The sequence below is a fragment of the Bos javanicus genome, chromosome 18 (genome assembly GCF_032452875.1).
Source record: "Bos javanicus breed banteng chromosome 18, ARS-OSU_banteng_1.0, whole genome shotgun sequence".
In the NCBI taxonomy this organism is placed as follows: Eukaryota; Metazoa; Chordata; class Mammalia; order Artiodactyla; family Bovidae; genus Bos; species Bos javanicus.
Genome location: NC_083885.1, coordinates 60,943,304 through 60,966,290, shown reverse-complemented (window position 1 = coordinate 60,966,290; position 22,987 = coordinate 60,943,304). Strand labels below are relative to the sequence as shown.

At 45.4% G+C, this 22,987-nt stretch overlaps 1 protein-coding gene across 1 annotated transcript; it reads right to left on the bottom strand.

The window, feature by feature from the left end:
* Positions 1–2,510: 2,510 nt before the first annotated feature.
* DPRX (divergent-paired related homeobox) lies at positions 2,511–7,232 on the bottom strand. Its single transcript, XM_061386638.1, is given in 4 exon segments — positions 2,511–2,690; positions 2,693–2,837; positions 7,017–7,091; positions 7,094–7,232. Coding segments are annotated over 4 exon segments (525 nt in total). The 5' UTR covers positions 7,220–7,232; the 3' UTR covers position 2,511.
* Between the last annotated feature and the right edge of the window lie 15,755 nt (positions 7,233–22,987).

Genomic DNA, 22,987 nt, shown 5'->3' with positions numbered 1-22,987 from the left:
CCCAATGCAGGGGGCCCAGGTTCGATCCCTGGTCAGGGAACTAGATCCCACACACAACTAAGACCTGGCACAGTCAAATAAATAAATAAAAATAAAAGTTAAAAAAAAGCATTTTATTACCAAAAAACAGATGCTGGGACATCCCTTGTGGTCCAGTGACTAAGACGCCCTGCTCCCAGTGCAGGTGGCCTGGGTTTGATCCCTGGTCAGAGAACTAGATCCCGCATGTCGCAACTAAGATCAAAGATCCTGAATGCCACAAGTAAGACCCAGGACAGCCAAAAAAAAAAAAAAAGAGCTAACAACCATCTGATAACCTAGGGTTGCCGCAAACCTTCAATTTGTAAAAAATGCAGTATCTCCAAAGGGCAGAAAAGGGAGGTATGCCTGTCCATGTGTACGTGTTGTTCAGTCACCATGTCACGTCTGACTCTTTGTGACTCCATGGGCTGTACTCCTCCAGGCTTCTCTGTCCTCCACTACCTCCCAGAGTTTGCTCAAGTTCATGTCCACTGAATGTATACATGTGTATGTATGTATACATATTAAAATTTGTATATGTATAATTAATTGGAGAAGGAAATGTCAACCCACTCCTGTACTTTTGCCTGGGAAATCCCATGGACCGGGGAGCCCGGTGAGAGTCCATGGGGGTTGCAGAGAGTCAGACATGCCTGAGCCACTGAACATGCATCAGACATAAAAACACACACAGCAGAATGAGGAACACGAAACATGTTAGAATGGTTGCCTCTGGTGGGAAAGAGAATGACAGAAAGAAACTGGAATTCTCTTAGGCCACCTCTAGTGCAGGGTCGCATCTAAGAGGGAACTTGCGGGTGGGGAGTACACATTGAGGAGAGGGCTGGAAAGCAGGGAGGTGAAGCCCACTCACTGTTCTGAAGCTCCTGTGTGGATTAGAAATGACAAAATCTCAGCACATCAACTATAGTTCACCGCCCCCCCCCCCCGAAAAACACAAAAATTAACCCCAAAACTTCAGCACTGTAGACACACAAATGTAGGATGCATTTGTGAGACAGGTGCGCAGGGCTATCAGTGTCTACCTGCAAGAGTGCCATGTTCAGGTCTGACACATGCTACCTGCATCACCAACTCCATGGACACGAATTTGAGCAACCTCTTGGAGATAGGGGAGGACTCTGGGAGGTAGTGGAGACAGAGGAGCCTGGCGGGCTACAGACCATGGGGTCGCAGAGAGTTGGACATGACTGAGCAACTGAACAACAGCAGCAAGTACAAAATCCTACAGGTTCACGTCAAAGTACATGATTTGTCGATCACGCTTTACTGTATTCATAAATGCCCAACATGCAGGGAGAGGGGTTAGTAGGAAGGAATCAAGAGCCTGAGAACTCTTTGGAAGATTTTCCAGTGCTGCATTGTCTTTGTGGGTGGGCGGGCATGCCCCACAGCTTGTGGGATCTTAGTTCCCCAACCAGGATCAAGCCTCGGCCCCTTGCAGTAGAAGCTGGGAGTCCTAACCTCTGGACTGTCAGGGAAGTCCCTTCCATAGTCTTAAGAAAAGTAGAGGGAGAAGGGGGAAAAAAGAGCAAAAGAGAAAAGAAACATAAATGTTGGGAGACTGGAGATATTTGGGTTGTCATCAGATATAAAATAATTGGGGAGGTGACCAAAGTGTAGGAAGTAGAAAAGCCAACACCAACTAATTTTTTTAAAATTTTTGTCCATTTATTTGGCTGTGCTGGGTCTTGGTTGTGGCACATGGGATCTAGTTCCCTGACCAGGGACTGAACCCAGGCCCCCTGCGTTGGGAGCACATCGTTTTAGCCACTGGACCACTGGGAAAGTCTCATGACTAAATCTTATTAGCTGAACAATACTGAAGGAAAAAAAAAAAAACAGAAACAAAATCAAAACAAAGAAGCAGGAAAAAAGATAACTGTCCTTACTAGTCCTATTATATATTTATTTTTTATCAAGGTATAAATTATGCAAAATAAAATACACAGATTTTATTTAAAATTTGTTTCTCCAGTTTTATTGAGATGTAATTGACATATAACATTGTATAAGTTTAAGGTGTACAGCATGGTGATTGGATATAATTATAAATGACAAAATGATTCCTGCCATGGCATTAGTTAACATCTCCATCCCATCACACAATTCTCGTTTCTTTTTTGTGATGAGGACATTTTCCCCCATCTATTTGCCATGAGGTGATGGGGCCGGATGTCGTGATCTCAGTTTTTTGAATGTTGAATTTGAAGCCACCTTTTTCACTCTCCTCTTTCACCTTCATCAAGAGGTTTTTTAGTTCCTCTTTGCTTACTGCCATAAGGGTGGTGTCATCTGCACATCTGAGGTTGTTGATACTTCTCCCAGCAATCTTGATTCCAGCTTGGGATGGGAATCATGACATATCATAACATGTGACTTTCTGGGCCTAGCTTCTCACAGAGCTTTGTGGCAAAAAAAAAAAAAAAAAGAGCCCAAAGAATTAGAATTGAGGTTTGTAGAGACAGCTCAGGATTCTACAATGGGATAGAGGTAGTATATATTCGGGTGTTGGCAACAGCCAAAGTGGACCATTTTGTGGCCCAGTGAATGGTCTGTGAGAGACTTCAGGGCAGGCCATATGCTGAACTGGAAGGAAGGTATCAGAGGATCTGCACAAACTAGGGATTCAGGGGTGGCGCCAGAGAGGACCTTGGAGGTGCGACCACGTTCTCCTTGGCGGAGCCGATCTTGACCATGACCTCAGCGAATGGCTGTAGAACTTTTCGCTGTTCTGATGGGAAATCCTCATCTTTGGCTTTCTTGGATTTCACTCTACAATTCTTGAACCAATCCTGAGGAGAGGATTTCAGAAGCATTTTTATTTTACTCAATCATTTAATTGATGTTTCTAGCTGAGGACGGCTCTTGTTCCACATCTTGGCTTGTGGAACCCCTGCCAACCTATGGCCAGGGAGAAGCAGGAATGAGGCTATGGGCACAGAAAGTGAAGCAAGGATCTGAACCCCCAGAGCAAGATATTTGCTGCTGTTGTCCAGCCCCTAAGTCGTGTCCCACTCTTTGGACCCCATGGATTGCAGCACCAGGCTCCCCTGTCCTGCACTATCTCCTGGAGTTTGCTCAAACTCATGTCCATTCAGTCTGTGATGTCATCCAACCATCTCTGTCACCCCCTTCTTGTCCTCAATCTTTCCCAGCATCAGGGTCTTTTCCAATGAGTCTACTCTCTGCATCAGGTGGCCAAAGTATTGGAGATCCCATTTCAGCATCAGTCCTTCTGATGAATATTCAGGGTTGATTTCATTTAAGATTGACTGGTTTTATCTCTTTGCCATCCAAGGGACTCTCAAGAGTCTTCTCCAGCACCACAATTGGAAAGCATCCATTCTTAGGTGCTCAGCCTTATTTACGGCCCAGTTCTCTCGTCCCTACGTGATTTCTGGAAAAAACTATAGCTTAAATTATAAGGTAAGGCAAGGTATGGGAAAGCAAAGTGGTCAGCACTAGGGGGTGCCATAGCACGGATATCTGTACACGGTCCGCCGCTGGGCCAAGTCTGACCATCACTTGTTTTTGTTTTCTTTTTTGGTTTGTTTTGTTTTAAATTGCCTGGGAAAATTGTACTTGAAAATGTAAAGTTGAAAAAAAAAACATGTAAACTTAAAAGTTATATTCTAAAACAAAAGGATTTGAGTCAGATTATGAAGGACCTTTGGAGAAGGCAATGGCACCCCACTCCAGTACTCTTGCCTGGAAAATCCCATGGGCAGAGGAGCCTGGTGGGCTGCAGTCCATGGGGTCGCTAAGAGTCGGACATGACTGAGCGACTTCACTTTCTTTTTTCACCTTCATGCATTGGAGAAGGAAATGGCAACCCACTCCAGTGTTCTTGTCTGGAGAATCCCAGGGACGGGGGAGCCTGGTGGGCTGCCGTCTATGGGGTCGCACAGAGTCGGACACGACTGAAGCGACTTAGCAGCATGAAGGACCTTAAAGGCTAAGTGACAATTTTTTTACAAAGATGTTTTGATGTGGACCGTATTTAAAGTCTTCATTGAATTTGTTACAATATTTCTTCTATTTTATTTTTCTTTTTTTCTTCTTCTGTTTTATGTTTTGGTTTTTTTGGCCCCGAGGCATGTGGGATATTAGGCCCCTGACCAGATTGAACCTGCACCCTCTGCACTGGAAGGTGAAGTCTTAAGCACTGGGCCACCAAGGAAATCCCTTAAAAAAAAAAAAAATATATATATATATATATATATATATATATATATATATATATATTTTGCTGCACTGCTCAACCTGCAGGATCTTAGTTCCCCGACCAGGGGTAGAATTCACGCCCCCTGAAGTGGAAGGTGGAGTCTTAACCACCGGACGGTCCCTAAACAATTTTTTTTTCCCCAAAAACAAACTTCTAAGCAAAACCATTGATAACTGATCTGATGGCATGTTCCAAGGTTGACTGGAGATGAACTGATGGTAAGGAGAGCTTTGCGAAGGCCACTAAGTTAGATAAGAAAAGTGTTTACACAATCTAGGACAAAGCATTGACCTTGAAATAAAGACAAGGGGCAGAATTCAGGAAATACTGCTAAAGAGATTGTGAAAAGAGTATTGGTGAAAGGTAAGGAGAAAACAGACCACCTGACCTGCCTCTTGAGAAACCTATATGCAGGTCAGGAAGCAACAATTAGAACTGGACATGGAACAACAGACTGGTTCCAAATAGGAAAAGGGGTACATCAAGGCTGTATATTGTCACCCTGCTTATTTGTACATCATGAGAAACGCTGGGCTGGAAGAAGCACAAGCTGGAATCAAGATGGCCAGGAGAAATATCAATAACCTCAGATATGCAGATGACACCACCGTTATGGCAGAAAGTGAAGAGGAACGAAAAAGCCTCTTAATGAAAGTGAAAGAGGAGACTGAAAAAGTTGGCTTAAAGCTCAACATTCAGAAAACGAAGATCATGGCATCCTGTCCCATCACTTCATGGGAAATAGATGGGGAAACAGTGGAAACAGTGTCAGACTTTATTTTTCTGGGCTCCAAAATCACTGCAGATGGTGACTGCAGCCATGAAATTAGAAGACACTTACTCCTTGGAAGGAAAGTTATGAACAACCTAGATAGCATATTCAAAAGCAGAGACATTACTTTGCCGACAAAGGTCCGTCTAGTCAAGGCTATGGTTTTTCCTGTGGTCATGTATGGATGTGAGAGTTGGACTGGGAAGAAAGCTGAGTGCCAAAGAGTTGATGCTTTTGAACTGTGGTGTTGGAGAAGACTCTTGGGAATCCCTTGGACTGCAAGGAGATCCAACCAGTCCATCCTAAAGGAGATCAACCCTGGGTGTTCATTGGAAGGACTGATGCTGAAGCTGAAACTCCAGTAGTTTGGCCACCTCATGCGAAGAGTTCACTCATTGGAAAAGACTCTGATGCTGGGAGGGATTGGGGGCAGGAGGAGAAGAGGAGACAGAGGATGAGATGTCTGGATGGCATCGCCGACTCGATGGACATGAGTTTGAGTGAACTCAGGGAGTTGGTGATGGACAGGGAGGCCTGGCATGCTGTGATTCATGGGGTTGCAAAGAGTGGGACATGACTGAGCAACTGAGCCGAGCTGAGGGAGAAAACATGGCTTCCTTGGTGGCTCAGTGGTAAAGAACCTGCCTGCCAATGCAGGAGACATGGGTTTGATCCCTGATTTCAGAAGATCCCCTGTAGGAGGGCATGGCAACCCACTCCAGTATTCTTGCCTGGAGAATCCCATGGACAGAGGAGTCTGGAGGGCTATAGTGAAAGTGAAGTCTCTCAGTCATGTCCGACTCTTTGCGACCCCATGGACTGTAGCCTATCAGGCTCCTCCATCCATGGGATTTTCCAGGCAAGAGTGCTGGAGTGGATTGCCATTTCCTTCTCCAGGGGATCTTCCTGACCCAGAAATCAAAGCCGGGTCTCCCGCATTGCAGGCAGACACTTTACCATCTGAGCCACCAGGGAAGCCCTGGAGGGCTATGACTGAATGACTAAACAATAAATGGCAATGGTACAAACACTGCAGCTGGAATTTGGAGACATAAAGAGAGAGACTAAAGATAAGCCACTTAAAGGTAATTCTATGATCCACCATCTGTTTCAGTATGGCCCATGAGTTAAGAGGTTTTACATTTTGAAATGGTTGGGAGGAAAGAAAAAAAAAAACCAGCACAAGAAGAAGAAGAATTGATGACATGTCAATAACATATGAACTTCTAATATGCGTCCATGAAGTCATATGGAACACAAAATATCCATGGAATTCTCCAGGCAAGAATGCTGGAGTGTTTGCCATTTCCTTCCCTAAAGGATCTTCCTGACCCAGGAATCATACAGGTGTCTTTTGCATTGCAGGCAGATTCTTTGCCATCTGAGTCACCAGGGAAGCCCATTTGAGAACACAGACACATCTATTTGTTTTCACAACCTCGATGGCTGCTCCTATGCTGCTATCAAGGCAGAATTTAACAGTTGTGGCAGAGACTGTATGGCTCACAAGTATTTATTATCTGGTCCTTTACACAAAAATTTTGCCCATCTTGCTCTAGAGGTTAGGAGAGCATGTAATAGGGTATGAGTAGTAGTCTGGGTCTTCAGAGTCTTGGGGATTGCAATGGTATCAAGCTTCAGGAATTATCCCAGAAATCAGCCCTGGTTATTCATTGGAAGGACTGATGCTGAAGCTGAAGCTCCAATACTTTGGCCACTGGATGCAACAAGTCAACTCATTGAGAAACACTCTGATGCTGGGAAAGATTGAAGGTAGGAGGAGAAGGGGGTGGCGGAGGATGAGATGTTTAGATAGCATCACCGACTCAATGAGGATGAATTGAGCAAACTCTGGGAGATGGTGAAGGACAGGGGAGCCTGGCAGGCTGCAGTCCACAGGGTTGCAACATGAGTTGGCAACTGAAGAAGAACAACAAATGAGGTGGCCTGGTGAGATGGGGCTTGTTTTCTGACCTGCAGGACTGTTAGGTGTAGCTCCATTTTTGAGGCCATTTCTCTCTGGAGGCCAAGGATGGGGTATGGGTTTTTTAATTTTTAAGAAAATTTAAATATGCCAACTGTTTCTCCGTGAACATGGTTTGTTTCCTTTTTGAGTGCTTGCGGTACTTTCTAGGAAAGAGAGAAAGGCAGGAATGAGATGCTAAAGTCAGTTTCATTTTCAAAAGCCTGATTTTCCCCCTTCCTCTCGCCACAGGTCAAGCCTGCCTCTCCAGCGACTGAAATGCCCAGATATTCATACACAATGTGGATGATGTTGGCTAAAAAAAAAAGATGTACAAATTGAGAGTTCTGAGTTAAGTTTTATTTGGGGCAAAATGAGCACTGCAGCCTGGGAGGCAGCATGTCAGATAGCTCAGAGAGACTGCTCCAAAGCAGCAATGGGGAAAGTCAACATATAAGGTTTGGTGAAGGGGTAGTTCAATGCCACAGTTCAGTTCAGTTCAGTGGCTCAGTCGTGTCTGACTCTTTTTGACCCCATCAATCGCAGCACGCCAGACCTCCCTGTCCATCACCAACTCCCGGAGTTCACCCAGACTCAGGTCCATCGAGTCAGTGATGCCATCCAGGCATCTCATCCTCTGTCATCCCCTTCTCCTCCTGCCCCCAATTCCTCCCCACATCAGAGTCTTTTCCAATGAGTCAACTCTTCAAATGAGGTGGCCAAACTACTGGAGTTTCAGCTTTAGCATCATTCCTTCCAAAGAAATCCCAGGGCTGATCTCCTTCAGAATGGACTGGTTGGATCTCCTTGCAGTCCAAGGGACTCTCAAGAGTCTTCTCCAACACCACAGTTCAAAAGCATCAATTCTTCGGTGCTCAGCCTTCTTCACAGTCCAACTCTCACATCCATACATGACCACAGGAAAAACCATAGCCTTGACTAGACGGACCTTTGTTGGCAAAGTAATGTCTCTGCTTTTGAATATGCTATCTAGGTTGGTCATAACTTTCCTTCCAAGGAGTAAGCGTCTTTTAATTTCATGGCTGCAGTCACCATCTGCAGTGATTTTGGAGCCCAGAAAAATAAAGTCTGACACTCTTTCCACTGTTTCCCCATCTATTTCCCATGAAGTGACGGGACAGGATGCCATGATCTTCGTTTTCTGAATGTTGAGCTTTAAGCCAACTTTTTCACTGTCCACTTTCACTTTCATCAAGAGGTTTTTAGTTCCTCTTCACTTTCTGCCATAAGGGTGGTGTCATCTGCATATCTGAGGTTATTGATATTTCTCCCGGCCATCTTGATTCCAGCTTGTGTTTCTTCCAGTCCAGCGTTTCTCATGATGTACTCTGCATATAAGTTAAATAAGCAGGGTGACAATATCCAGACTTGACGTACTCCTTTTCCTATTTGGAACCAGTCTGTTGTTTCATGTCCAGTTCTAACTGTTGCTTCCTGACCTGCATAAAGTTTTCTCAAGAGGCAGGTTAGGTGGTCTGGTATTCCCATCTCTTTCAGAATTTTCCACAGTTTATTGTGCTCCACACACTCAAAGGCTTTGTCATAGTCAATAAAACAGAAATAGATGTTTTTCTGGAACTCTCTTGCTTTTTCCATGATCCAGCAGATGTTGGCAATTTGATCTCTGGTTCCTCTGCCTTTTCTAAAATCAGCTTGAACATCTGGAAGTTCAAGGTTCACATATTGCTGAAGCCTGGCTTGGAGAATTTTGAGCATTACTCTACTAGCGTGTGAGATGAGTGCAATTGTGCAGTAGTTTGAGCATTCTTTGGCATTGTCTTTCTTTGGGATTGGAATGAAAACTGACCTTTTCCAGTCCTGTGGCCACTGCTGAGTTTTCCAAATGTGCTGGCATATTGAGTGCAGCACTTTCACAGCATCATCTTTCAGGATTTGAAAGAGCTCCACTGGAATTCCATCACCTCCACTAGCTTTGTTCATAGTGATGCTTTCTAAGGCCCACTTGACTTTACATTCCAGGATGTCTGGCTCTAAGTCAGTGATCACACCATCGTGATTAGGACCCCATGCCCGAAGGGCGGTGGCCGAGAGGAGTTGCCCCGAGTCCGAGGTCAGGGGCATCGGCAGAGAGTGCCGGACTGTGACTGCTCAGGAATGGCCGAGGGGAGCTACACCGCGTCCGAGGTCAGTGGGGTCGGCCAAGAGGATATGCCCAGTGTCTGAGGTCAGGGGTGGCAACGAAAGGAGTTGCCCCGCGTCCGAGGTCGGGGGAGGTGGCCTGAAGGAGCACCCCACGTACAGGGAGCCATGGCTGCGCGGGCGCAGGAGGACCTAGAGGAGCTATCCCACGTTGAAGGTTAAGAAGGGCAGCAGTGAGGATATACCCCTCTTCCAAGGTAAGGAGCAGCAGCTGCGCTTTGCTGGAGCAGCTGTGAAGAGATACCCCACGCCCAAGGTAAGAGAAACCCAAGTAAGACGGTAGGTATTGCAAGAGGGCCTCAGAGGGCAAACACACTGAAACCATACTGACAGGAAATTAGTCAAACTAATCACACTAACACCACAGCCTTGTTTAACTCAATGAAACTAAGCCATGCCCGTGGGGCAACCCAAGATGGGCGGGTCATGGTGGAGAGATCTGACAGAATGTGGTCCACTGGAGAAGGGAACGGCAAACCACTTCAGTATTCTTGCCTTGAGAACCCCATGAACAGTATGAAAAGGCAAAATGATAGGATACTGAAAGAGAAACTCCCCAGGTCAGTAGGTGGCCAATATGCTACTGGAGATCAGTGGAGAAATAACTCCAGAAAGAATGAAGGGATGGAGCCAAAGGAAAAAGAATACCCAGCTGTGGATGTGACTGGTGATAGAAGCAAGGTCCGATGCTGTAAAGAGCAATATTGCTAGGAACCTGGAATGTCAGGTCCATGAATCAAGGCAAATTGGAAGTGGTCAAACAAGAGATGGCAAGAGTGAATGTCGACATTCTAGGAATCAGCGAACTGAAATGGACTGGAATGGGTGAATTTAACTCAGATGACCATTATATCTACTACTGCGGGCAGGAATCCCCCATAAGAAATGGAGTAGCCATCATGGTCAACAAAAGAGTCCGAAATGCAGTACTTGGATGCAATCTCAAAAACGACAGAATGATCTCTGTTCATTTCCAAGGCAAACCATTCAATAGCACAGTAATCCAAGTCTATGCCCAAGCAGTAACGCTGAAGAAGCTGAAGTTGAACGGTTCTATGAAGACCTACAAGACCTTTTAGAACTAACACCCAAAAAAGATGTCCTTTTCATTATAGGGGACTGGAATGCAAAAGTAGGAAGTCAAGAAACACCTGGAGTAACAGGAAAATTTGGCCTTGGAATACGGAATGAAGCAGGGCAAAGGCTAATAGAGTTTCACCAAGAAAATGCACTGGTCATAGCAAACACCCTCTTCCAACAACACAAGAGAAGACTCTACACATGGACATCACCAGATGGTCAACACCGAAATCAGATTGATTATATTCTTTGCAGCCAAAGATGGAGAAGCTCTATACAGTCAACAAAAATAAGACAGGGAGCTGACTGTGGCTCAGACCATGAACTCCTTATTGCCAAATTCAGACTTAAATTGAAGAAAGTAGGGAAAACCACTAGACCATTCAGGTATGACCTAAATCAAATCCCTTATGATTATACAGTGGAAGTGAGAAATAGATTTAAGGGCCTAGATCTGAGAGATAGAGTGCCTGATGAACTATGGAATGAGGTTCATGACATTGTACAGGAGACAGGGATCAAGACCATCCCCATGGAAAAGAAATGCAAAAAAAGCAAAATGGCTGTCTGGGGAGGCCTTACAAATAGCTGTGAAAAGAAGAGAAGCGAAAAGCAAAGGAGAAAAGGAAAGATATAAGCATCTGAATGCAGAGTTCCAAAGAATAGCAAGAAGAGATAAGAAAGCCTTCCTCAGCGATAAATGCAAAGAAATAGAGGAAAACAACAGAATCGGAAAGACTAGAGATCTCTTCAACAAGATTAGAGATACCAAGGGAACATTTCATGCAAAGATGGGCTCGATAAAGGACAGAAATGGTATGGACCTAACAGAAGCAGAAGATATTGAGAAGAGATGGCAAGAATACACAGAACTGTACAGAAAAGATCTTCATGACCCAGATAATCACGATGGTGTGATTACTGACCTACAGCCAGACATCCTGGAATGTGACGTCAAGTGGGCCTTAGAAAGCATGACTACGAACAAAGCTAGTGGAGGTGATGGAATTCCAGAGCTCTTTCAAATCCTGAAAGATGATGCTGTGAAAGTGCTGCACTCAATATGCCAGCAAATTTGGGAAACTCAGCAGTGGCCACAGGACTGGAAAAAGTCAGTTTTCATTCCAATCCTAAAGAAAGGCAATGCCAAAGGCTGCTCAAACTACCACAAAATTGAACTCATCTCACATGCTAGCAAAGTAATGCTCAAAATTCTCCAAGCCAGGCTTCAGCAATATGTGAACCTTGAACTTCCAGATGTTCAAAACGGTTTTAGAAAAGGCAGAGGAGCCAGAGATCAAATTGCCAACATCTGCTGGATCATGGAAAAAGCAGGAGAGTTCCAGAAAAACATCTATTTCTGCTTTATTGACTATGACAAAGCCTTTGAGTATGTGGATCACAATAAACTGTGGAAAATTCTGAAAGAGATGGGAATACCAGACCACCTGATCTGCCTCTTGAGAAATTTGTATGCAGGTCAGGAAGCAACAGTTAGAACTGGACATGGAACAACAGACTGGTTCCAAATAGGAAAAGGAGTACGTCAAGGCTGGATATTGTCACCCTGTTTATTTAACTTATATGCAAAGTACATCATGAGAAACGCAGGGCTGGAAGAAACGCAAGCTGGAATCAAGATTGCCGGGAGAAATATCAATAACCTCAGATATGCAGATGACACCACCCTTATGGCAGAAAGTGAAGAGGAACTAAAAAGCCTCTTGATGAAAGTGAAAGTGGAGAGTGAAAAAGTTGGCTTAAAGCTCAACATTCAGAAAACGAAGATCATGGCATCTGGTCCCATCACTTCATGGGAAATAGATGGGGAAACAGTGGAAACAGTGTCAGACTTTATTTGTCTGGGCTCCAAAATCACTGCAGATGGTGACTGCAGCCATGAAATTAAAAGATTCTTACTCCTTGGAAGGAAAGTTTTGACCAACCTAGATAGCATATTCAAAAGCAGAGACATTACTTTGCCAACAAAGGTCCATCTAGTCAAGGCTATGGTTTTTCCTGTGGTCATGTATGGATGTGAGAGTTGGACTGTGAAGATAGCTGAGTGCTGAAGAATTGATGCTTTTAAACTGTGGTGGGTTGGAGAAGACTCTTGAGAGTCCCTTGGACTGCAAGGAGATCCAACCAGTCCATTCTGAAGGAGATCAGCCCTGGAATTTCTTTGGAAGGAATGATACTAAAGCTGAAACTCCAGTACTTTGGCCACCTCATGCGAAGAGTTGACTCATTGGCAATCACTCTGATGCTGGGAGGGATTGGGGGCAGGAGGAGAAGGGGATGACAGAGGATGAGATGGCTGGATGGCATCACTGACTCGATGGACCTGAGTCTGGGTGAACTCCGGGAGTTGGTGATAGACAGGGAGGCCTGGCATGCTGCTATTCATGGGGTCGCAAAGAGTCGGACATGACTGAGCTACTGATGTGATCTGATCTGTGTATTCTTGCCACCTCTTCTTAATATCTTCTGCTTCTTTAGGTCCATACCATTTCTGTCCTTTATCGAGCCCATCTTTGCATGAAATGTTCCCTTGGTATCTCTAATCTTGTTGAAGAGATCTCTAGTCTTTCCGATTCTGTTGTTTTCCTCTATTTCTTTGCATTTATCGCTGAGGAAGGCTTTCTTATCTCTTCTTGCTATTCTTTGGAACTCTGCATTCAGATGCTTATATCTTTCCTTTTCTCCTTTGCTTTTCGCTTCTCTTCTTTTCACAGCTATTTGTAAGGCCTCCCCAGACAGCCATTTTGCTTTTTTTTGCATTTCTTTTCCATGGGGATGGTCTTGATCCCTGTCTCCTGTACAATGTCATGAACCTCATTCCATAGTTCATCAGGCACTCTATCTCTCAGATCTAGGCCCTTAAATCTATTTCTCACTTCCACTGTATAATCATAAGGGATTTGATTTAGGTCATACCTGAATGGTCTAGTGGTTTTCCCTACTTTCTTCAATTTAAGTCTGAATTTGGCAATAAGGAGTTCATGGTCTGAGCCACAGTCAGCTCCTGGTCTTGTTTTTGCTGACTGTATAGAGCTTTTCCATCTTTGGCTGCAAAGAATATAATTAATCTGATTTCGGTGTTGACCATCTGGTGATGTCCATGTGCAGAGTCTTCTCTTGTGTTGTTGGAAGAGAGTGTTTGTTATGACCAGTGCATTTTCTTGGCAAAACTCTATTAGCCTTTGCCCTGCTTCATTCCGTATTCCAAGGCCAAATTTTCCTGTTACTCCAGGTGTTTCTTGACTTCCTACTTTTGCATTCCAGTCCCCTATAATGAAAAGGACATCTTTTTTGGGTGTTAGTTCTAAAAGGTCTTGTAGGTCTTCATAGAACCGTTCAACTTCAGCTTCTTCAGCGTTACTGCTTGGGCATAGACTTGGATTACTGTGCTATTGAATGGTTTGCCTTGGAAATGAACAGAGATCATTCTGTCGTTTTTGAGATTGCATCCAAGTACTGCATTTCGGACTCTTTTGTTGACCATGATGGCTACTCCATTTCTTATGGGGGATTCCTGCCCGCAGTAGTAGATATAATGGTCATCTGAGTTAAATTCACCCATTCCAGTCCATTTCAGTTCGCTGATTCCTAGAATGTCGACATTCACTCTTGCCATCTCTTGTTTGACCACTTCCAATTTGCCTTGATTCATGGACCTGACATTCCAGGTTCCTAGCAATATTGCTCTTTACAGCATCGGACCTTGCTTCTATCACCAGTCACATCCACAGCTGGGTATTCTTTTTCCTTTGGCTCCATCCCTTCATTCTTTCTGGAGTTATTTCTCCACTGATCTCCAGTAGCATATTGGCCACCTACTGACCTGGGGAGTTTCTCTTTCAGTATCCTATCATTTTGCCTTTTCATACTGTTCATGGGGTCCTCAAGGCAAGAATACTGAAGTGGTTTGCCATTCCCTTCTCCAGTGGACCACATTCTGTCAGATCTCTCCACCATGACCCACCCATCTTGGGTTGCCCCACAGGCATGGCTTAGTTTCATTGAGTTAAACAAGGCTGTGGTCCTAGTGTGATTAGATTGACTAGTTTCCTGTTAGTATGGTTTCAGTGTGTTTGCCCTCTGATGCCCTCTTGCAACACCTACCATCTTACTTGGGTTTCTCTTGCCTTGGCCATGGGGTATCTCTTCACGGCTGCTCCAGCAAAGCGCAGCCATTGCTCCTTACCTTGGAGGAGGGGTATCTCCTCACTGCTGCCCTTCCTGACCTTCAACGTGGGATAGCTCCTCTAGGCCCTCCTGCACCCGCGAGCCACTGCTCCTTGGACGTGGGTTTGGTCCTCCCGGCTGCTGCCCCTGACCTCGGACATGGGGTAACTCCTCTTGGCCACCGCCCTTCGGGCATAGGGTCCTCCCAGCTTAGCACTCATTTTACAAAAGGATTTTGTTAGTCATGAAGATCTGATGTCACCATGAAGGGATTTATTGCTTCCTTAGGTATGAGGAGATGCAAGGATTGAGATCATAAAGTAAGTGTGAGTAGTTCAGTTGTGCCCAACTCTTTGGGACCCCATGGACTGCATCCCACCAGGCCCCTCTATCCATGAGATTTTCCAGGCAAGAATACTGGAGTGGGTTGCCATTTCCTTCTCCAGGGGATCTTCCAGACCCAGGGATCGAACCCATGTCTCCTGCACTGCAGGCAGGTTCTTTACCAACTGAGCTACAAGGGAAGCCCTTGAGTTCATAAAATCTGTTCTTGAAAACATCTAACTATCTGAAGACCTGTCCCACCAGATTCCCTGGAGCATGGAGTGCCTCACTGTGCCCTGAACTCCCTCAGAGATTGTTGAAGGTCAACAGCTATAGCAGCATTGGGTTCAATCTCCGAAGGGGCAGATGGCAAATGCCTTTTTCGTTCAGTCACTGGCAGTGCTCTTGGTAAGTGCCAGTTTGTAGTTGACAATGACTTTCTTACTGGTTTCTCTAAAGCCTCCTCTGTTGTCACTGTTGCTATCTAAATACCCACCACAGGAAACGTGAAAGTGAAAGTCACTCAGTCGTGTCCAACTCTTTGCGGACCCATGGACTATACAGCCCATGGAATTCTCTAGGCCAGAATATTGGAGTGGGTAGCCTTTTTCTTCCCCAGGGGATCTTCCCAACCCAGGGAGCGAACCCAGGTCTCCCACATTGCAAGCAGATTCTTTACCAACTGAGCCACAAGGTAAGTCCCACCACAGGAAAGGATCATCTAAATATAGATTCCTTGAATCCCCAGTTTGGATTCTTTTTTTTTTTTTTTTCTGCAAGTAGGGAATACAAACAACTCAATCCAATGTACGTCATTTTATCCTTGTCATTCATCCCATTTTTACTAATAACTTTTCTCAAATTCAGGTATTCTTTTAGGAACACCAGCAATGAAATGGGAAAACAAGATCACTGCTCTCCTAAACCCATAGAATGAACCCTATAGATTTTGGATGATTGTGACCTATTGATATAGGTTCATCAACAGTAATTCCAGTGGTCATGTATGGATGTGAGAGTTGGACTGTGAAGAAAGCTGAGCACTGAAGAATTGATGCTTTTGAACTGTGGTGTTGGAGAAGACTCTTGAGAGTCCCTTGGACTGTAAGGAGATCCAACCAGTCCATCCTAAAGGAGATCAGTCCCGGGTGTTCATTGGAAGGACTGAAGTTGAAGCTGAAACTCCAGTACTTTGGCCACCTCATGGGAAGAGTTGACTCATTTGAAAAGACCCTGATGTTGGGAAGGATTGGGGGCAGGAAGAGAAGGGGATGACAGAGGATGAGATGGCTGGATGGACGTGAGTTTGAGTGAACTCCGGGAGTTGGTGATGGACAGGGAAGACTGGCATGCTGTGATTGATGGGATCGCAAAGAGTTGGACACGACTGAGCAACTGAACTGAACTGAATATATGTACCACTCAGTGTGGTATCTTGCTACAGGGAGGAGCAATGCCTGTGTGGGCACAGGAGGTTTGAGAGAGATCTCTGTCCCTCTGTTCAATTTTTTCTGTGAAGCTAAACCTACTCTAATAAAAGTCTAATAATGATAATATTGTTTTCATGGACATCACACTTCAGTGGAACCACACATACACAGAATATTAAAATATACACTATATTAGGGACTAACCCTGATGCTTCGGTGTTAAGACTCCACATTTCCAATGCAGGGGCCACAGGTTCAATGCCTTGTTGCGGAACTAAGATCCCACATGCCACATGGTACAGCCAATAAAATAAAATATTTAAAATATATATACACACTGTATTAAATACTGCTAACGTGACCAAGGAGGGCTCTATGGGGCTTGCCTGAGGAGACTCTCCCCCATATCCTCTCCTTTAGCTCTTCTCTGAAGTATCAAGATAATAATATCGCATGCACATTTCTTGAGTTGTTGTACAGAAGGTAGAACCACCCCCGAACTCAAATGGAAGATTTTAACTACTTGATGACCATGAGCCTGTAGCCCCCAGACCTACTGATGCCTAAGGATGGATAATGTTAATCCCTGTGACGTCACCCTCTTGTTTAGTCACTAAGTCAGGTCCAACTCTTTGCAATCCCATGGACTGTAGCCTGCCAGGCTCCTCTATTCAGGAGATTTCCCAGGCAAGAACACTGGAGTGGGTTGCCATTTCCTTCTTCAGGGGATCTTTCCGACCCAGGGATCAAGCCTGCATCTGCTGTATTGGTAAGTGGATTCTTTACTGCTGAGCCACCTAGGAAGCCCTGTTACTCCACCATTAACCAGAAAATTGTACATAAGCTAACCAGGGAGCCCCTCTCTCTTCTTGTCTTTAAAAAGGCTTTGCTGGAACTTCCCTGGTAGCCCAGTGGTTAAGGATCTGCTTTGCAATGCAGGGCACATGGGTTTGATCCCTGGTTGGCGAACTAAGATTGTTGCAAGGAAGAGCCAATTCTGACTCCATGTTGGAACTGTTTCTTTGACTTGCTTTCATTGCTGTTGTTATTATGCATGCGTGCTAAGTCTCTACAGTCGTGTTGGACTCTTTGTGACCCCATGAACTGCTGTAGCCCTCCAGGCTCCTCTGTCTATGGGAATTCTCCAGGCAAGAATGCTGGATTAGGTTGCCATGTCCTCTCTAGGGCATATTCCTGACCCAAGGATTGAACACGAGTCTCCTGTGTCTCCTGCATTGGTAGGCAGGTTCTTTACTGCTCAGTTCAGTTCAGTTCAGCTCAGCTGCTCAGTCATGTCCGACTCTTTGGGACCCCATGAATAGCAGCACGCCAGGCCTCCCTGTCCATCACCAACTCCCAGAATTCACCCAAACTCACGTCCATGGAGCAGGTGATGCCATCCAGCCATCTCATCCTCTGTCATCCCCTTCTCCTCCTGCCCCCAATCCCTCCCAGCATCAGAGTCTTTTCCAATGAGTCAACTCTTCGCATGAGGTGGCCAAAAAGTACTGGAGTTTCAGCTTTAGCATTATTCCTTCCAAAGAAATCCCAGGGCTGATCGTCTTCAGAATGGACTGGTTGGATCTCCTTGCAGTCCAAGGGACTCTCAAGAGTCTTCTCCAACCCACCACAGTTCAAAAGCATCAGTTCTTCGGCTCTCAGCCTTCTTCATCGTCCAACTCTCACGTCCATACATGACCACAGGAAAAACCATAGCCTTGACTAGACGGACCTTTGTTGGCAAAGTAATGTCTCTGCTTTTGAATATGCTATCTAGGTTGGACATAACTTTCCTTCCAAGGAGTAAGCGTCTTTTAATTTCATGGCTGCAGTCACCAAGTCACCATCTGCAGTGATTTTGGAGCCCAGAAAAATAAAGTCTGACACTGTTTCCACTGTTTCCCCATCTATTTCCCATGAAGTGATGGGACCAGATGCCATGATCTTCGTTTTCTGAATGTTGAGCTTTAAGACAACTTTTTCACTCTCCACTTTCACTTTCATCAAGAAGCTTTTGAGTTCCTCTTCACTTTCTGCCATAAGGGTGGTGTCATCTGCATATCTGAGGTTATTGATATTTCTCCCGGCCATCTTGATTCCAGCTTGTGTTTCTTCCAGTCCAGCGTTTCTCATGATGTACTCTGCATATAAGTTAAATAAGCAGGGTGACAATATCCAGCCTTAACGTACTCCTTTTCCTATTTGGAACCAGTCTGTTGTTCCATGTCCAGTTCTAACTGTTGCTTCCTGACCTGCATACAAATTTCTCAAGAGGCAGATCAGGTGGTCTGATATTCCCATCTCTTTCAGAATTTTCCACAGTTTATTGTGATACATACAGTCAAAGGTTTTGTCATAGTTAATAAAGCAGAAATAGATGTTTTTCTGGAACTCTCTTGCTTTTTCCATGATCCAGCAGATGTTTCTTTACTGCTAGAACCACCTATAATCATACATAATGGCCAGCCTCAGAGAACCCCTCCCTTCAACCTGACTGTTGAAGACTGAAGTCCTTTGTTCAGCTCACAGGGAGATGCTTAGCTGCTTCTCCAAACCAGATTTCTTGGTGGAGCCTATATACCATGACATAATCATCCTCCTAAGGGTTGCCCTGGTGGCTCAGAGGTTAAAGCGTCTGCCTGCAATGTGGGAGAGCTGGGTTCAGTCCCTGGGTTGGGAAGATCCCCTGGAGAAGGAAATGGCAATCCACTCCTGTTTTCTTGCCTGGAGAATCCCATGGATGGAGGAGCCTGGTGGGCTACAGTCTACGTGGTCACAAAGAGTGGGACATGACTGAGCAACTTCACTTTCACTTTCAAGAGGGATCAGAGTGCCCATTTCTCAAGGATCAGAGGAATCATGAGTTAACAAAGGGGAGATCTGGAATTCAGACTCAGACTTGGCATTGCCTCTGACTGGATTTGCCCTCAGATGACAGCTACTAAGCCGTCTCCACCAGCCTTGTCAATTGTGTTCAACTTCTTCACATACCTTTCCTTCAGTTCTCTCTCCTCTGACTAACCTTTTTTTAAAAAGTAATTTCATTTATTTGTTTATTTTTGGCTGTGCAGTGTCTTCCTTGCTTCACAGGCTTTTCTCTAGTTGCAGCGAGCAGGGGCTACTTTTTGTTGCACTGCGTGAGCATCTCCATTCAAGGGCTTGTCTTATTGCAGAGCATGGACTCTAGGGCATGCGAGCTTCTATAGTTGCAGCACGTGGACTCAGTAGTTGCAGCTCATGGGGTGGGTCTAGAGTACAGGCTCAGTAGTGGTAACACACGGGCTCAGCTGCTCTTCAGCATGTGGAATCTTTTCAGACCAGGCACTGAAGTCATGTCTCCTGCATTGGAAGGTGGATTCTTTACCACAGACCCACCAGGGAGGCCCTGACTTACCTTCTGAAGTGTCGTCTGCATCTGACATCCTGTTATCCAAATGTGCTTCTAGTAATAAGAACGGGCAAAACTCGCATCAAGACTTAAATACATCCCTTGACAGCCATACCCTAGTCCCGCCCGCTCCATGTCTTCCATCCTCATCCACTAATCTGATCCCTGGTCTTCTGGAGCCTGTAGATCTTTCCCATTTCTGTCATTAATCTGATGTTTTTTAAGCACAGATTTGAAATGGAGCAGGACCCTATGATCCTCCCCTCTCCAACCTCATCCTCCACCTGTCTGTTGTCTGCGGGGAAACTTCAGCCAAGGAATAAGTTTAGTCAGAGAAGTAAGAAGATGCAGACACAAAGGAAGACAGTCAAAGGAGACCAAATAATGCCAGTTTAGTCATTAAGCAAAGTCAAGAACCTTTAGTTCCTTCTCCAGGTCTATAGACAGTATTCTGAGCCATATCCTATGAGCTGTCCTGTAGAGACTGAAACCCCCACCAGGTGAAAGAAGTTAAGGACATGATGACCAGACTGCAGCCATGACAACAGCTGCCACAGTTCTGAGAACTGGCCTTAAGGATATGCTAATGCTAAGTCACTTCAGTCGTGTCCAACTCTGTGTTACCCCATAGATGGCAGCCCACTAGGCTCCCCCGTCCCTGGGATTCTCCAGGCAAGAACACTGGAGTGGGTCGCCATTTCCTTCTCCAATGCGTGAAAGTGAAGTCGCTCAGTCGTGTCCGACCCTCAGGGACTCCATGGACTGCAGCCCTCCAGGCTCCTCCGTCCATGGGATTTTCCAGGCAAGAGTACTGGAGTGGGGTGCCATTGCCTTCTCCGCTTAAGGATATGGGAACCATCCAATCCTGGAGCTGAAGACAAACAGCACTGAAAACAATTGAGATGATGCTGATCTGACCACTGATGGATGACCAATTAATTTCAAGATGACTGTCAGAGCTGACTGTGCTGTTTCTTCATGATGGCTCCCTCCCCCCATCTAAAAAAGCTCTCACCCACTGGTTGTCAGTGGGGTGGGGGTAGCTGGACTTTGGGGCAGGATTCCACATCCCACCCTCTCCCCCCAATTGCCAACATCCAAAATAAAGTAAATATTTCTTTCCACCAACCTGGCCTCTTTATTGATTTTTGAGCAGTGGGTATCTGGAAAACAATTTTCATTACAGATTAATTTTACTTTTCAAAGTGAAACCCACAAACCAACCTCATGGCATCACCCAGGAGCTTGTTAAAATGCAGAATCTCTGCCTGTTGTTCAAAGGGTACAAATTTCCAGCTACGGGATTGACGAGTTCTAGGGATTTAATGTACAGCATGATGATTATAGCTGATAATCCTGTATTGTGCATTGAAAGTTGCTAAGGCAATACATCCTAAATGTTCTCACTACAAAAAAAAAAAAAAAAAAGGTTAAATATGGGATGCAGGTGCTAGCTAATGCTGTGGTGGTAATCTTTCTGCAATATATAAATTTATTGAATCAACATATTGTCTTCCGTGAAACTGGTCCCTGGGGGCAAAAATGTTGGAGACTGCTGATCTAGTCGGTAGAAGTCAAGGATGCTCTAAACATTCTACAGCGCACATTACAGTGTTCACAACAAAGAACTATCAGTCTCCAAATGTCAATAGTAACAAGGTTAAGAAGCCCTGCCTTAGCTGTACTTATAGAGGCTCTCTCTATGCTTATCTTGATAACTTCTCCCTATAGATTGAAGGCTAAAATGTCCTTCTACCAGATAGTTACATGGCTTCTTCTGTCACTTCATCTAAATCTCTAAGATATCATCTCCCCCAAACAAAAATACCCACCGAAACCCACCCCCAAACCCCCAAGCCAAAACAAATACTATCCTAAGCATATTACCTTAAAAAGCACCCACCAGGACTTCCCTGGTGACTCAGTGGCTAAGAATCCATCTGCCAACACAAGGGACATGAGTTTGATCCCCAGTCTGGGAAGATTCCACATGCCGCAGGGCGACTAAGCCCGTGTGCCACAACTACTGAGCCCATGCTCTGCAAGAAGAGAAGCCACCGCCATGAGAAGCCCGAGCACCTCAACCAGAGAGTAGCCCCTGCTCACTGCAACTACAGAAATCCAGCACACGGCAACAAAACCTAGCACAGCAACCCCCTCCCCTCTCCGCAAATAAAATAAAAGTACCCATGAGTCTCCATTTCTCTAGAGAAACAGAAGACACAGGCCAACCCACAAGAGTTTATAGTTTAAGAAGATTACAGTCTTTTCAGATGGAATGCAACTAATACACTGAAATGTTTTAAGCTGATTCAAGCAATCAACTAATAGCCTCATTCATTTGATCTTCAGTCATGAATTGAGCTTCTTATGTCTAATCTCTGCGAATATAAGGATGAAAAACAATCTTTGCTCTCAGGGAGGCTGCTTTTCCCGTGGAGGGGCACTCCAAAAACATTAGTAAACATACACAAATTAATATTTTTAGATGGTGAGACGTGGTGCAAATATACGTGTGTGCTCAGTCGTGTCGGACTCTTTGTGACCCTATAGACTGCAACACGCCAGGCCTCCCTGTCTTCCACTATCTCCCAGAGTTTGCTCAGACTCATGTCCATTGAGTCAGTGATGCCATCCAACCATCTCATCCTCTGCTGCCTCCTTTTAGCCTCTTTCTAAAACGAATCCGCCTGCAATGCAGGAGACCGGGGTTCAATCCCTGGGTTGGGGATGGCAACCCTCTCCACTATTCTTGGCTGGAGAATCCCCAGGGACAGAGGAGCCTGGCTGGCTACCGTCCATGGGGTGGCAAAGAGTTGGACACAACTGAGCGACGAAGCACAAAACAACAGACAGAACAAAAGCGGGGGCCTGTGAGACCTAGCGCCACGTGTCAAGGAACCTGGGAGGAATCTCGCCTATCTGTGCATCTTAGTGCCAGGCAGATGGACCTCTGCATGGGCTGCAGAACCTGCAGGGCCAGTGAGCCTGCCCCCATCTCCCTTGCGGTGGTGGCGGTGGGGAAAATTGACCTGGGCAAATTCCGACACACAGAGAAAGTAATCACAGAAAGTGAGTTTTCCCTGGGGGAGATTCCAGCGTGCCAAGACAATGTAGTCACAGCAGAGGGGGCCAAGAGAGGATTTCTCAGCTTTCAGCCTGGCCCTCTTTCCCAGGGAACATCTCCGGGGGCTGATCTACCCAGAGACCACCTCTCCCACCAAGGAGAAGAAAAGTGGTGAGTAAGTGCTCTGCTCCCCGAGATAGGCAGGGCACCGCTGGAGACACCGGTTTGTCTACAGCGCCACCAGCTTCCGGAGGCGGGACCTCCATGATGGAGACAAAGGATCTTGGAAAAGAGGCAGACAGGCATTCCAAAGGGCACTAAAAC